The 14910-nt window shown below is 44.3% G+C and overlaps 2 protein-coding genes across 2 annotated transcripts in view; one reads left to right on the forward strand and one right to left on the reverse strand.

Moving 5' to 3' along the window:
• Window positions 1-2654: 2654 nt before the first annotated feature.
• Window positions 2655-11567, forward strand: LOC109508515 (serine/threonine protein kinase 26). Its single transcript, XM_019858548.1, has 11 exons — window positions 2655-2973; window positions 4873-4941; window positions 5654-5815; window positions 5904-5960; window positions 7009-7117; window positions 7198-7355; window positions 7564-7749; window positions 8703-8845; window positions 8928-9099; window positions 9173-9300; window positions 10983-11567. Exons 1-11 carry the CDS (start codon window positions 2953-2955, stop codon window positions 10996-10998), a joined length of 1221 nt encoding a protein of 406 aa, XP_019714107.1. The 5' UTR covers window positions 2655-2952; the 3' UTR covers window positions 10999-11567.
• LOC109508514 (FERM domain-containing protein 7) overlaps window positions 11418-14910 on the reverse strand; it is a 7049-nt gene continuing 3556 nt past the window's right edge. Inside the window, exons 7-12 of the mRNA XM_019858547.1 lie at window positions 14080-14227; window positions 13917-14012; window positions 13653-13819; window positions 13491-13559; window positions 12593-12668; window positions 11418-12472 (exon numbers count right to left, since the gene is read on the reverse strand). Of these exons, the coding sequence (XP_019714106.1) occupies window positions 11663-12472; window positions 12593-12668; window positions 13491-13559; window positions 13653-13819; window positions 13917-14012; window positions 14080-14227 (1366 nt within the window). The 3' untranslated portion in view covers window positions 11418-11662. The remainder of the gene's footprint in view (window positions 12473-12592; window positions 12669-13490; window positions 13560-13652; window positions 13820-13916; window positions 14013-14079; window positions 14228-14910) is intronic.

The raw sequence follows: 14910 nt of genomic DNA on the forward strand, positions 1-14910 counted from the left end.
CCCGAAGAAAGCTGGGATAGGCTCCAGCACACGCGACCATATGAAAAGTAGAAAATGGATCGATTCTTGACAGTTCAATGGTTAATTTATCCTTGAACAAATATTGTAGCATTGTTGAATAAATTACTAGATAAATGAAAAATAATCAAAATCAATTGTAAATAAAACAATGATGTAAATAAAATGATTATAAGGGCGTCATACGAGCGACCAGGTGTAATTGTGACTGCGAATGGTTGTTCGTCGATGTGTACCCTGCGATTGGCTGGCAGCCAGTTTAGGGTGCCTTGTCCCCCGAAGAAAGCTGGGATAGGCTCCAGCACACGCGACCATATGAAAAGTAGAAAATGGATCGATTCTTGACAGTTCAATGGTTAATTTATCCTTGAACAAATATTGTAGCATTGTTGAATAAATTACTAGATAAATGAAAAATAATCAAAATCAATTGTAAATAAAACAATGATGTAAATAAAATGATTATAAGGGCGTCATACGAGCGAGTGACGTGCTTCTGTCCGTCAACAAATTACGTTACGTATGTGAATTGTGACTACTCACACTGCACTTGTCTCTATCGTTTATCTCTTAAATGTACACAAACTGTTAGTACTGAACGTGTTTTTTTCTTGAGTGACCGTTCCATTGGGATTTACTATGATGAGTAATTTGTGTAATATAAGTACTGTATTTAATATTGTAAACAGTATTGTTGTCAATAAAGTTTTTCAGAAAAAACGACTTCCGTATACGTTGTGACGTCAGAGCAGTTACAGTATAAATACTCTGCTCCGTCGCCACCCATTCGGCGGAGTGTACACCTAACCCTAACCATGTACTCCTTCCGTACCCAGTGATTGCTGTTTTCGGTCTCGGGCTTTTAAGCAATCTATGGAAGGTTACCCCCTGACGGATTAAGAGCCAAATCAGACGGGCGACAAACAGTCCCGAGAAATACACTCCGTCGAGTTCAGGTCCCCATGGGGAAAGCACCGCGGATGCACGCCGTGGTCAGCTTGGCTGCCGCGAAGAGTTAGTCTCTGCTGCTCCGATGGCTTCCCACCGGGGAGGAATGTTGGCCACTGAACAGATTAACCTGAGCGGAGGCAGTACCGCCGAACCTTTCAATGGTCCGGTTGTGGAGCCTAAGCTCAAACATTTCAACTGCAAAAACGACAACATGGCAACTTAGGCCTCCGCGGCGTTTGCGTTAGTTAGCTTAGCGAAGCTGAAGCTGTAGCTGTTAGCAACCCTCCAGCTGAGAGTGGACATTCGCGTGTTATTCTACGACACTTTGACGGATTGAATCAAATTACAGACTCCGCTTCTTAGTTTTTACAATAAGTAAAGCCATTTTTGTCTCAAATACGGCAAATTCGTCGAATATTTTTCACCGTTTAATTGTATTCAGCGGAAAATGGCGGATACACGTCTTCCTGCTCTTAGCCACAGCGACCATCACGTTTTTCCTGGAGTTACGCCTCAAAGATGCAGCATCGTGTTATTTCTGAAAAATCTGTTATCCACTCAATCCTACGTCAACAAAATTTCATAATGCAATAACTGCCACAGAGTACAAAGCGGCTTTAGTTAAACTCCATTGGCTTTTGCACGCACACGCATTTATGTTTATGCATTCTAATTGTACGAGAACAATTAAGGTGTTTGTTTTCATTTACACTCTACAAGAGAAAGTTGTACTCTAAACATGAATATGAGAATGCTTTTTTTTTGGTGACACAATCACATACTAAAGCACACTCTCCATCTTAGTATGATTTATTTATACACACGCACACACACACACGAAAAATTTCAAAAAAACCTTTGGTATATATGAAATACCAAAGGTTTTTTTGAAAATTTTCTTGTTTTACAGCTGTGAATGTAACTTGTCTTGGTGAATGACATTAAAATGTACGTGGGAGACACATTACTAAAATTTTAAAATTACATAGGTTGTTTTTCATGCGATAGCCCGGTGAAGAACCGGTTAGCACGTCTACTTCAGAGTGCAGAGGTTCAGGGTTCGATTCTGGGCTCAGGCCGTCCTGTGTGGAGTTTGCATGTTCTCCCTGTGGCTGTGTGGGTTTTCTCCGGTACTCTGGTTTCCTCCCATGTTCCTGAGACATGCATGGCAGGTTAATGCAACACTTTCAATTCTCCTTAGTTGTGACTGTGAGCATGATAGGTTGTTTTTCTGTGATTGCTCTGTGATTGGTTGGTAACCAGATCAGGGTGTACCCCACCTACTGCCTGGAGACGGCTGAGATAGGCTCCAGCAGGTTCGCCACCCTCATGAGGATAAGCAGATCAGATAATTAATGGATGTAAGTTTTCGATGCTTATCTGTATTCCAAAATAGTGTGGGTAAAGGAGATAGGGCAGGGTTGCCACATCCAATATGGCAGCTGGGCTGACGTATTGCGGTTACGAGCCAAAAAGCTCGAGGAGGCGACTTTACACTTCCGGGTGGCGGAAGAAACAAGAACCACTAAAACTGAATAAATAGCACTAAAATATAAATAAAAGTAAAAAAATACCATGTAGGTTATCGTACACCTGTTTTGAGAACCACTAAAACTGAATAAATAGCACTGAAATATAAATAAAAGTAAAAAAAAAATACCATGTAGGTTATCGTACACCTGTTTTCAACACTTGTAATTTTTGAACATTGAAAAAATGTTTTTGGTTGCTCACTCCTCCTCCTTCCGCCCACTCAGCAACAAGCTTTCTCCTCGGTAGTTTGCTGAACTTTCTCTACAGGACGCTCGCCTGCGCCTGTCACGGTCATCCTCCGGCATTTTTCTCTTTTTCCGTCGGCTGGAAGTCACACTTTTCGGGGGTTGAGTTTTTGTTTTGCCCTGCGTCGAGCTCCCGAGGGACCATTCAAGGGCAAAAACCATCCGGAGGAGGAGGAGGGCTTTCTCGCTTCAAGAAAAGTCAACCATGGAGGTTCCCGGCATGCAGGTAAGCACGAAGGTGTATCGGGCTCACTAAAGCCAACTAAACCAGTTTATCAAGCGGCGAGCTGGCGTTGTGCAGTAGCAGGCCACTTTTTAAATGTCGGTTCGGTAAGCCGTAAGTATCCAAGAATAGTCAAATGAAACCTGCGACGTCCACACGTCGAGCAAAAAATATTTTGAAAGTCACCAGGCTCCATTATGGAGCCTTGAGGTGCCTCTTGGCGGCGATTTGAATGACAGCTGAGTGTTTGTTGGTGTACATACAAGAAGTTGGGGTGGGAGTTTTCTTAATATCATAACTAAACAGTTTCTCTCAACCTACAATCAGCAATAGAACCATTTATTTTGAATACGTATTGCGCATATCAACAGTTTCATATATCATTGCTGTATACATTGCCATTTCATCATCACTCTTTGTCATCCTTAATGAACCGCTCCAATAATTTAAATTTCTCACATTTCTTGTTACTAAAAGGTCTCTGTCTTATGACTCACAATGTTTTTGTTGACTGTATGTTGAGAGGCTCCCAGGTGTGTCGACCTGTGTAACCTGCCTGGGTGCGCTCGCTGCCTGGTCTTTGATGCAACGCTGAGTGCGGCAGATGCTGTTTTTAAATTTTTAAAATAATTGCCTGATTAGATGGTTTAAATTGATGTCAGAAGGAAGATCATATTCCACGACAAAATTAAAGAAAACTTTCAACTGTGCTTTTAAAAAAATAGCTCCAATGTGTCTGAAGCCATGTTGTTTGTGGAAGCAACGAAAACAAAGGTTACAATGATGAATTAAGTAGTTTGGTTCCAAAAATTGTGCTGCCCTTTCAATGGCTTTATTGAACAAACCAGTCTACCCTTGCGTTTGCTGCCGCCCACATCACTCACCAGGCCATGCCCTGCCATTTAAAGCCTTTCACACTTAAAGTCACAGTCGAATGTGAGGATGTCGACCCCATGTGGACAATATTAATACATCCACCTCACATACATGTTATTGCGTGTGATGCTGCAAAATCTGTTTTTATCTGATTTATCGATGGACAACCAGTAAAATGCCGGAGTAGAAAAATATTTTGCTTTTTTTAAGTGTAATTGTCGTGGTCTCATGTCAAAATAATGATTTTTAAAAAGCAAGAAAATTGGCGGATTTTCAAAGGGCTAATATCAGCTGATGAAATGGGCCATTTGATGAATGGGTCGGGCCCTATTGAACACCCAGCAAGATGTCCAAATTTAAAAAATGGAAACGGTGCCAACCAAGTGACAAGAAAACGAATAATTTAAGTCACTATTTCAGAGTGAGTATAGCTCAAGGCCTTTGATCAAAAGTGTTGAAGTATTCCAGAATTCCAGTGGTGGTTTTGCCGCTGAGGGCGTGCTATAAAAATGGCCGCCGTGTCTTCCAGCCCGGCCGCGTGCGGTCGCGGTGGCGGCGGCAGGGAGCAGCACGGCTGCTGCTGCTGTTGCATGTTGTTCCATTTCCTTTTTTTAGGCGTGTGGAAAGTCGAGCGCGGCCGCAGAGGCTCCTTGCCACTCGCTTCCTGACGTGCTGCCAGCCTGTGGAAAACGCCAAGCTTTTCTTTCACGACACTCACTATGTTTACATGCGCTGAACAAAAAACAAAAAGGAGAGTGAACAACTCTAATTAAAGTAAATCAACTGCCTATCTGATTCATTTATGGTTCACTGATCTTTATTTTAGACCCAAACATTTCTGAATGATATTCTAATACTGTTTTTTATGAAACATATTATTTTTAAAGAAAATTACCTTGAAAACAAATCATGTATTCAATCGCAATATTAAGCGGGGGGTGGGGGGCAATGCATTTTTTTCCAAATATTTGAGGCCTACTTGAAAATTCATGCAAACGCCTGCATTGTCGTGTTTTCCTCTGTCAGAGTTCTCAGATCGATCCAGAAGAATTATTCACCAAACTGGACCGCATCGGCAAAGGATCGTTTGGCGAGGTGAGCTCCTTCTGTGGCACTTCAGTTGCAGGTTAGGTCAGCTGGCCACATTTCCGAATTGATTTGGGGTTTGACAGAATCCGGAATTCTTCCAAAAAGCCTTTTTTTTAATTGAATTTTTCGGAGGAATAATCAATTGGATTGGATTTTTTTTTTTTTTTTACAATGTCTATTTTCATTTGTGAAAATGTAATCTTGTGTTCCAAGAGAAGCTGTTTTTTTGTCATCTTTTATGGTAACTTGAAAAAGTTGGACGTTTGTCACGGAAAATATGGAATTCTTTGAAAGATAGCTTTCTGGAAGTTTTAACATTTTGAAGTTTTCGACTGAATTTGTGGAGCTGCTTAAAAGTGCTCTTGATGATGTTCTTTTTTTCCAATTAGTTCTTTTTGGAACGTTGAATATGTTGAAGCAGATGAGAAATTTTGAGTTTGTCAATTGTTTTCATTTATTTGTGAAGTCTCTCTTTCAAAAAATGGGGAGCCCTTTGGGGGAAAAGTCGGCATTTTGTGGAATCTTGGCTTGAATCCATGAAGAAATTGTGCGTTTTTGGTGGATTTTTTTTGGTTGAAGTTCTTCATTCATTTCAGAATGCTTTCATGGAAAATGTGGATTTCTTCAGAGGAGGAATCTTTGGAATTTTTATTTATTTATTCCTTTGAATATCAAGACGTACGCACCCGGGTGATTGTTAAATGTGGCTCACCGGCAGGTGTTCAAAGGCATCGACAACCGCTCGCTCAGCGTGGTGGCCATCAAGATCATCGACCTGGAGGAGGCCGAGGACGAAATCGAGGACATCCAGCAGGAGATCACCGTGCTGAGCCAGTGCGACAGTCCCTACATCACCAAGTATTACGGCTCCTACCTCAAAGTGAGAACGCGGCGCGCACTCTCTGTCGGGACCGACTGCGGTCGCTTCTCAATTACGCCGGCCCTCATCGCTGCACTCTGTCTTTCAGGGCAGCAAATTGTGGATCATCATGGAGTACCTCGGTGGCGGTTCTGCACTCGACTTGGTGAGGGACACTCGTGCCATTGCCTCATTTTGATCTTTTCACAAACGAATAAAAACCGAGGCCACATCAGGTTTTTTTTAGGTTTAAGGTTTCTTTTTTTTTTTTTTTTTTTTAAGACAAAAACTCTGACCTGGCTGACCGTTTCAGCTGTCGCTTCAGCCTTCATCGGGGCTGTCACGACTTCCCCCCAAAAACTGTCAGCTAAAATCTTTTTTAAATTTTTTTTGTTGCCAAAATTTTTTTAGTAACCTGAATAATAAGTGAACAAACTATTATCCCCGTCTTCTGATTTCAGAATTATTTCCACTTCAATTTATTTATACGCAATGATATAAACGTTTAGCGTTAGTGTTTTTGCAGTAACAATGGCTGTTTGAGCAAAACCGCAACAACATTGTGGCCTGTGACAAAACTGAGTTTGACACCCCTCTGATGCTGACTGGATTGGAATGTAGAACGTGAGACTTTGAAAAGCAAAATAGTGGAGTTGTAAGACAGAGGTCGTTTTGAAAAATGCACAAGATTTGTGAAAAATGACTTGTGTTTGGAAAAATTTGCCCCAAAAAGCAGACGCTTCAAAAAGTCAATTTTGGGGGGAAATGTTCGTTTTCTTAGTCGGTTGAAAACGTGTGAATTTAAGGTGATTGTTCAAAATCAATTCGAGTGTGTTCTCATGAAAAATGTCAAATCATCCCCAAAAAGTTCAAAATTGAGGAATTTTAAACATTTGAATTTTGAAATCTGTTGAGAAATTGTGAATTGGAGCACAATTTACGAAAACGCACTCAAAAATCCACCAATTTTCCTCTCTTTTGTCAAGTTAAACAAAGGAGAATTGTAAACATTCACATTTGTCTGCCTCTAATTCATATCTTTATTGTTATGAGCATTATTGGACCCTCCCCAAAAAATTTCAATAGGTCTACTTTTTTTTAAATCAATCAGATGATTAATTGGTCATCGGAATTTTATCTGCCAAATATCAGAATTTTTTTTTTTTTTGTCTTGTGAAAAAAAATTTGATGTGATCCTCTTTGATGTCGCGCAGCTTCGCGCGGGTCCCTTTGATGAGTCCCAAATCGCCACCATGCTGAAGGAGATCCTGAAGGGTCTCGACTACCTCCACTCTGAGAAGAAGATCCACAGAGACATCAAAGGTGTGCCGTCCACCTCGCATCTTGAAAAGCAAAAGATGGCGTCAAGCCCGCACTCACGTAGACGCGTCTGTCGCCCGCAGCCGCCAACGTGCTCTTGTCGGAGCACGGCCAGGTGAAGCTGGCCGACTTCGGGGTGGCCGGTCAGCTGACGGATACGCAGATTAAGCGCGAGACCTTCGTGGGGACGCCTTTCTGGATGGCGCCCGAAGTCATCCAGCAGTCTGCGTACGACTTCAAGGTCGGATTGCCTTTTGTTGTTGTTTTTTTTTTTTCTTGTGTGTGTATTCTGCTTCTCATTTGTATCTTTATAGTCAGCGTTGCGTCACCCAAAAACAAGTTATTTCATTTGTTGCATATTATCGGTTCTGCCAAATATCGGAACCGCCCTTTCCCACATCCATCTTGGTCAGGCCCTTGTTGATGGTGTGATTCTGAACTCCCACCAGGCGGACATTTGGTCGCTGGGCATCACGGCCATCGAGCTGGCCAAGGGGGAACCGCCCAATTCGGAAATGCACCCCATGAGGGTGCTCTTCCTCATCCCCAAGTCGCCTCCACCGACGCTGACGGGCGACTTCTCCAAGAGCTTCAAAGAGTTCACCGAGGCCTGCCTCAACAAGGACCCCGCCTTTGTAAGAAAATCGCCCGCTTGCCAGCACAAATGTAGCGACGAGCCCCACGTGGCCCTCCATGCGACGTACCTAAAATATGTTCGGTTCTTTGGAGACTCAAAATTGTCAAAAGCTTTTTTTTTGTGTGTGTATGTGGCTCGTAATTTGCCGGCGACCACCTCAGGGTGTTCCATGCCACTCAGCTTGAAGGTTTCAGCTCACCTGTGACCCTAAATTGGGACAGGCACCATGGATGGCCCAAGCAAAACTCACACACGGGCTGACCAGATTGGAAGAGTGCGCTACACGGGCTCCCTCTAGTGGAGAAACAGGCAACTGCTGCTTGCTGCCCTCAACCACATTCTGGGTTGTCTGATTAAAAAAAAAAAAAAAAAATCCAGTGTGGTTATTTCATAGTTTGCTTCAAACCCTTTGTTTTTGGCTTCAGGTCGTTAATACACGAGAAATGCGAAATATATTCTGAAAGATTAATTCGATTCAGAGCGCGCACTTTGCACATATATTGTCCGTATTTAAAGTGGCATATGTCATATTTCTGTTTCAAAAGTGCGTGGTCCTATGCGGCCCCCGGTAGCATTGATGAAAAATTGTGCATTTTTAGTGCCACTTGAAAGAATCATTCAATTAAAAATTCATATATTTTGTCATTTTATGTGAATTTTTCTTTTGGTGGCGGCGCGGACACCCGCAGCGGCTCCTCTTGTTGTGAGAGGGAAGAAATTTCATCACATGTGACAATAAAGTTGTACTTGATACTTGACAAGTGTTCAAACTGCAGGCTGTTAGGGTGCCTTCGATGTTTTTGCTTGAATTCAAAACATGTCTTTTTTTAAGTGCAGTTTTTTAAAAAAAATTGACCTTAAATGAGGACACGCATTGAAGAAAATGGACGGCTGGATTGATGCTTCTATGTATGTGTCCTGCTTGTAACTGTCTCGTATTCCCTCCTTCAGCGTCCCACCGCTAAGGAGTTGCTCAAGCACAAGTTCATCGTCAAACACTGTAAGAAGACGTCCTACCTGAGCGAGTTGATCGACAGATACCGAAGGTGGCGGGAGCAAGGGCACAGCGACAGCAGCCCCGACGACTCAGACGGGTAACTTAAAAGAAAAAAACATTTTTTTAAAAGCCCGCTGGCACACGCGGCAAGTTTGCTTGACTTGCATTGGCGTGTTCAGCGAGTCCAGTGACAAAAAGGACGGCGACTCCCCCGAGTGGAGCTTCACGACGGTGCGCAAGCGCAAGACGGACCAACGGCCGCACATCAACGGCCAGCTGAGGAGAGAAGGACAAACCGCCGAGAGCACGTCCTCCAGTCTCGGCACCGTCATCGCGCCCGTCTTCACCGAGGTTTGAGCACGCACGCGCACGACGATGCGCACGCCAGGGACGACGTTCCACAAGCGCGTGCCTTTTTGCTCAGTTGAAGCAGCAGTACAAGGAGCACTCGGAAAAGCGGTTGGCCATCGAAGAGCTGGAACATAACATCCGACTGACCGAGGACGCGTGTCCCGGCATCACCGATCGGATGGTGACGCACGTCGTTGCCAGGTACGCCATTTTTTCATTCTCTATTTTGTCCCTCAGTATAAGCCCCTGGAAAGTTAGAAAAAATGAAGCCCTGTTATCATTTTCACTGATCAACACGATATTTGGGAGACATGTCTGTCATAATGGGACCCACAAATACCGTAATTTCCTGTGAATAATACCCCCCCTGCCCTCTCCCAAAAAGTCTTGAAAAACATTTTTTTCCTTTGTACTTTGGTATCATCCGATTCCCCAATTTGCTCGTATTTATTATCAGAGTGAATAAAGATTGAAAACCCAGCAGTTAAAGTGTAAATGTGTTTCAATCGAGGTTAAAAACGACTGCTCTTTTCCCATACCTCTGATTAAGTCGCTTAAAGCATTCTTAAAAATCATGTGTTCCAAAATCTTATTCTCGCATTTCTCTACTTTGCTTTTCAACGTCTTGAACTGTTTTGGTAACTGGTGGGTAATGGATTTTTGTACTTTGTTTTCGCGAAGCACGTTGAGTTAACTGGTATATGAAATATGCTGTACAAATCAAGCTGCTCCTCAATGGTGGCATTCTGCCCGCTAAAATTTGAGACGGTGCCACCGCAATTTTACTCCACTCGTGCCAGGGAAGGCAGTAATTTTTTAAAATTTTTATCATAACTATTCTTGAGCATTTGGGGTTGCTGGCAATTTTCTACTCCACCTTTCTTCCCATTTATCATTAACATAGTGAAAATGAGTGAAGTTATTTGACAGCGCGTACCCCTAAATCTTCGACTTGGCACCCCAAAAATTTCAGGTTAGGGGCCCAGGGTGCTCCAAGTGGGTCTGCCTCGCCTGTCCATAGGCTGACCTCAAATACGATACTGGCATTTACTCAAGATGCAGGATTTTAAGACAGTACAATGACACCATCTCGTGGCTGTGAAAAATAATAATCATTACACTTAATGACGTTCTGAAAAGCCTACGCCTATTTCAACCTAAATTCCACATCTGCCCACATTAACGGAAGCAAGGAGCAACAATCGACAAACGTTCCAGGTGACTCTACTGTCGGCAAATAGCCAACAAGATGCACTGATGTGCTCGTCAGTGATGCGAACGGCTTGTGGCCAATGCTAGCGGGCTAATGTGGCTAACTTTTTTTGAGCGTAAAAAAAAAAAAAATCTGTATGTGGTATGGAAAATGATTGTAAGACTTCAGGGCCTCCTGCTTGAAGCTAAACAAGAAGTCTGCCATTTGGATTGAAATAGTTCATTTTGAGTTCCCAAATCCATTTTTAAAATGGCTGGGGAATTAAAGAGAAAACAACATGCTTTAGTAAATCAACATGAAATTCAGTAGATGTGTCTTTAATACCCACAAATCAGTCTCAAGGACCTGTCCCTGAAAGTGAACAGGAAGTCAGCCATTTTGGTTTGAAACAGCCATTTTGGGGCCAAATTACCCCAAAAAGAGACTGAAGAAGAAGAAGAAAAAGACCCCAACACTAGTTTCACTCATCAGCATGTTTCTTGGACTGCACGAAAAGTGTCAATCACCCATTCAAAGTGAACAGGAAGTCTGCCATTTCGGTTCAAAGCAGCCATTTTTCCAAAATGAGCTCCAGTTGGAGCAGGTAACCTGGATGGGTTTTTTTTTGGGGGGGGGGGGGTGGCTTACGCGTCATTTACCACATTTGCTGTTTTTTTTATGCCACCCTTAGGTTCAATGCCAACTAAGGACAAATGGGAAGTGGACGCGGTGATGAGAGACTGTGTCTCAACATGGCCACGCTTGCAAACTGGAGAGCTGCTGTGCAATGTCTCCACACACACACACACACACACACACACACACACACACACACACACACATTTTACTTCACTGCTGCTGGACAAAGAACTCTCTCTGCTTGTTCGAATCCCGCAGCATGGCTTTACCCTTTGTTGATTTGTAGACATAAAAATTTGCTCCGTAGCACTTGACAAAGATGATATGCCAATCTTATTATTGTTGTTTAGAATGTTTTGTTGTTGTCAATCAACACTTTGATCCCAACCACGTCATTCGCAGACAAACCAAACTGGAATCAACGAGAGCGGAAATGCTTGTCAAGTGTTGCTGACAGTTTGAACCAAAGACGATCTGAACCTTGCTCATTGTATATATTCTTTTGATATGTATATCATAAGGGATCTTACTTAGCGGGAACCATCTACAAGTTTTTGGAGGAATGCTTTTCTTTTTAGCGGGACGTAGAGTTTTATGAATAAATATTTAAACTTGATTAAAAATACTGTTACGTCCATGTTGATTCATACACTTATTTATTTACAAACGTTTCCCCTCTAAGGAAGAAAGAAAAGTTGTTTTTTTTTTTTTTTGCTCTTAATGTGTCTTATTCTACAGGGTGACCTTGGTCGCGCCTTTGGTCTCCTTTTTGTTCACCACCACCTCCTCATCCTCCTCATCCAGCTGGAGGCTCCCGGAGGAGAACCTCATGCGGGCCGCTCCGCCGGGCCTCAGCCGACTTCCAAGTGGAGGCGGCGGGCAGTAATACGGATAGAAAACTTCGGGCTCGGACTCGCTGTGGCTCCCAACAGCCCGTTCGGGCACTGGGGAGGCGTTGAGCGGGAGGTAGGTCGGCCTGGTTGGGCGCATCAAGTGGGGATAGTAGCCAAGGGGGCGGAATTCGGACGCGGGGAGGTGAAACTTGACTTCCGGTTGGCGAGGGAGCCCCGGGAGAAAGTTGCAGTCGTCACTGTAATGCCCCGCCTCTGTCCGACCAATTAACCCCGCCCCATTGCTTTCCTCATGGTAGGCCCCGGCTTTCCCGCCCCAACCCAGCGGGTACAAAGACGGCCGCGGTCGCCCGTCCCACCGCCGTCTCGGCGGCGGCAAGCACTCCAGTGAGGCCGCACAGTCGGAGAAATACGGGCGCGGGAATGTCGGAAGCACCGGGTGGTACTGGTAGGCGGGACTGTTGGGGTAGAGGAGAACCAGCTGCTGCGTCGCATCCGGGTGTGGGACGGGCCGGCGGCGCAAACGGTTGCCGTAGGTACCGGCCGGCCTGGGCGCTCGGTCCCTCGCCGCGGACGCCGGTCGCACCTGCGGCAGGAGGGGCGTGACCCGGGCCAGGCTACGACACCTCGGGCTAGCGTACGGCTGGTTGTGCTCCGATGCACAAGTGGAGTGGGAGAAGGCGTCCTCGTACTGCCCGGGAAGGATGTCACACAAACAAACACACACACACACACACATATATAAAAATGATTGAACAGATTGCACAGATGATCTTTTTTTTTTTTTTTAAGTCGACTTTTGCGTGTGTACTTGTTTGGCGACGTCACTGAGGAGATCGGGAGAAGATTGGCACTGCCGCGAGTCGTAGTCTGCCTGGCGGGTAGTGCTGGATCGAGATGGAGACACACATTAAGAATAGTACACTTAAAAAAAAAAAAAAAAAAAAAAGTTGGGTGAATTCAAAATCTCAACACAACAAACATCGATAACAATTTAAGTTGGGCAATTCAAGTTTTGCTGTTGTCAAAATTGGCTTTCTTTACAGTTGACAAAATGGTTCCTTTTATTGAACCCCAGCGAAAAGATAGTCATGAAAACAACTTCCTTGTTTTGTTGCGCTCACATTGTTGCCATAAATGGCAGTCATTCCTATTTTAAACTTTCCCATCCTAAATTACCGTGTTAGGCCCCAAAAATACGACTGTAATTGAGTTGAATGCATATTGTGACCACGCTTGGAACTTGAAACTCTTGCCCCTAAAATCATCTTTGCCCAATGAAGTATACGGAAATCCCTTCCAGGCCCCAACTACCATAAATGAGACGATGATATGGATTGCGCTTAACTTACACCCTCCAATTCAATGAACAAAATACACAAAAACATCTCAAATAATAATTCCAATCGACAGAACAAAATGAAGCAGATTTTTTCAAATTGCCGTCCTTCAATTTGAAAATTGCATTCAATTGCATTGCATTGATTTGAATTTGATGGAACTTTTCAGCTCTCACGGTGATGTCATTTTCAATTAATTGGAAAGAATGAAATCATTCATTGTGACTGCGCGGGTCCTTCAGGTTTGCATGGCTCGGTTCAGCTCAGTGGACTTAAAATGGACGTGGTGTACAGAAAAAAAATGTCATGTTCGCTAAGGCATTTTGCTTCCTGCTGCGTCACCGCCATAATAGATTTCATCAAGGCCACCTGTTAACGTGCGAAGCCTTCTTCTCGCTCGATCCCAAACATTCCAGCAGCTGCCTCTGCGTGCGCCCACTGTCCACATTCGAAAAGATCAAACGTCAGCATCCGCAAAGTATTCACAGGGTTAGAAGGGCTGTGATTATTTTGCGGGAAGAAAGTCGGCACCTGTAGCGAAAGCCGGAGCCTTTTGTGGACAGCAGCGTGGTCTTGTGCGCCGCCTTGGGCTCCTCGGCCAGCCGGAAGAAGGCGTGGTACTCCACGCAGGTTTTCCAGAAGGCCTTGCACACGTCCCGAGTGGCCATGCAGAACTCCAACGTGTCTTTGCGGGATGGCTGAAATGCAGTTGAAATGCACCAAGTTAGCGTGGCCCCCACTTCTCACCCCACCCCCCCAAAAAAAACAATCAGTGTCGAAGAAGTGGACTCGGACCCCAACGGTGGCATGCAGCTTGATGAGGAAATGTTTGCGCTTGAAGCTCAGTTTGCGAATCTTGGCCCAGCTGAAGGCGTTGATCTTGGTGTTTCCCTGAGCGAGCATCCAGAGTCTGAGTCTCGTGGCGCAGAGTCCTCGTGAGCTGATGGCGGCCGCGTACCTGAAAGACCAGCACGCCCGAGTGCGTGACGGCCAGATTGATGCGCGTGCCCTCGCCGTCGCTGGCCGACTGCGGCCGGATGCCGTACATGTCCAGCTTCCTGGCCAGCTCCAACAGGTGGACATCCGACTCGGCCGCAGACAAACCTCTGTGGAGAAGAGTGAAAAAAAAAGTGCTTTGCCAGCATCCTGATGTCAAAGAGCTATGTTGAAATGAGTTTAGGAGGGTTTTGTGTGTGTGTGTGTGTGGGGGGGGGGCAAAACCAGTGCTCTCTGCCATCTTGTGGCATCCTGGTGTCAAGGAATTATGTTGAAGTGAGTTGAAGAATTAATTTAGATAAAAATAGTGCTTCGGCACCCTCTTGCAGTCTCCCGTCCAGAAACTATGTTGAAGTGAATTTAAAATCAATAGACAAAAATAGTGCTTTGTTGCCATTTTGTGGCATGTTGGTGTCAAGGAATTATGTTGACACCAACGGAACTTTGCGATTATTTTGTGTTAGCTTGGAATCAAGAAACTGTTGAACTGTGTGGAAGTTTCATTTTGGCAACAAAACAAACAACAAAACAAAACAAACAAACACATTGCTGGGATCTAATTGTCGAAAGAACGATGCTGACGTTAATTGTTCTAGTTTGCCGAAACTCATGCTGCCACATACATGGCAATGGCGAGTGATGAAAAAAGCGGAAGGGGCGTGGCCTGGACGGGGGCGTGGTTACTTACAAAAGTGGCACTAAACATGCTGAAGATGAAGTGTATTAAATTTACACAGTTTGAAAATTGAACAGAAAAAAATCCCAAGATCGCCACTATTCTTTCAAGTGAAAA

Source organism: Hippocampus comes, unplaced genomic scaffold, assembly GCF_001891065.2.
Source record: "Hippocampus comes isolate QL1 unplaced genomic scaffold, H_comes_QL1_v1.1 scaffold48, whole genome shotgun sequence".
NCBI lineage: Eukaryota > Metazoa > Chordata > Actinopteri > Syngnathiformes > Syngnathidae > Hippocampus > Hippocampus comes.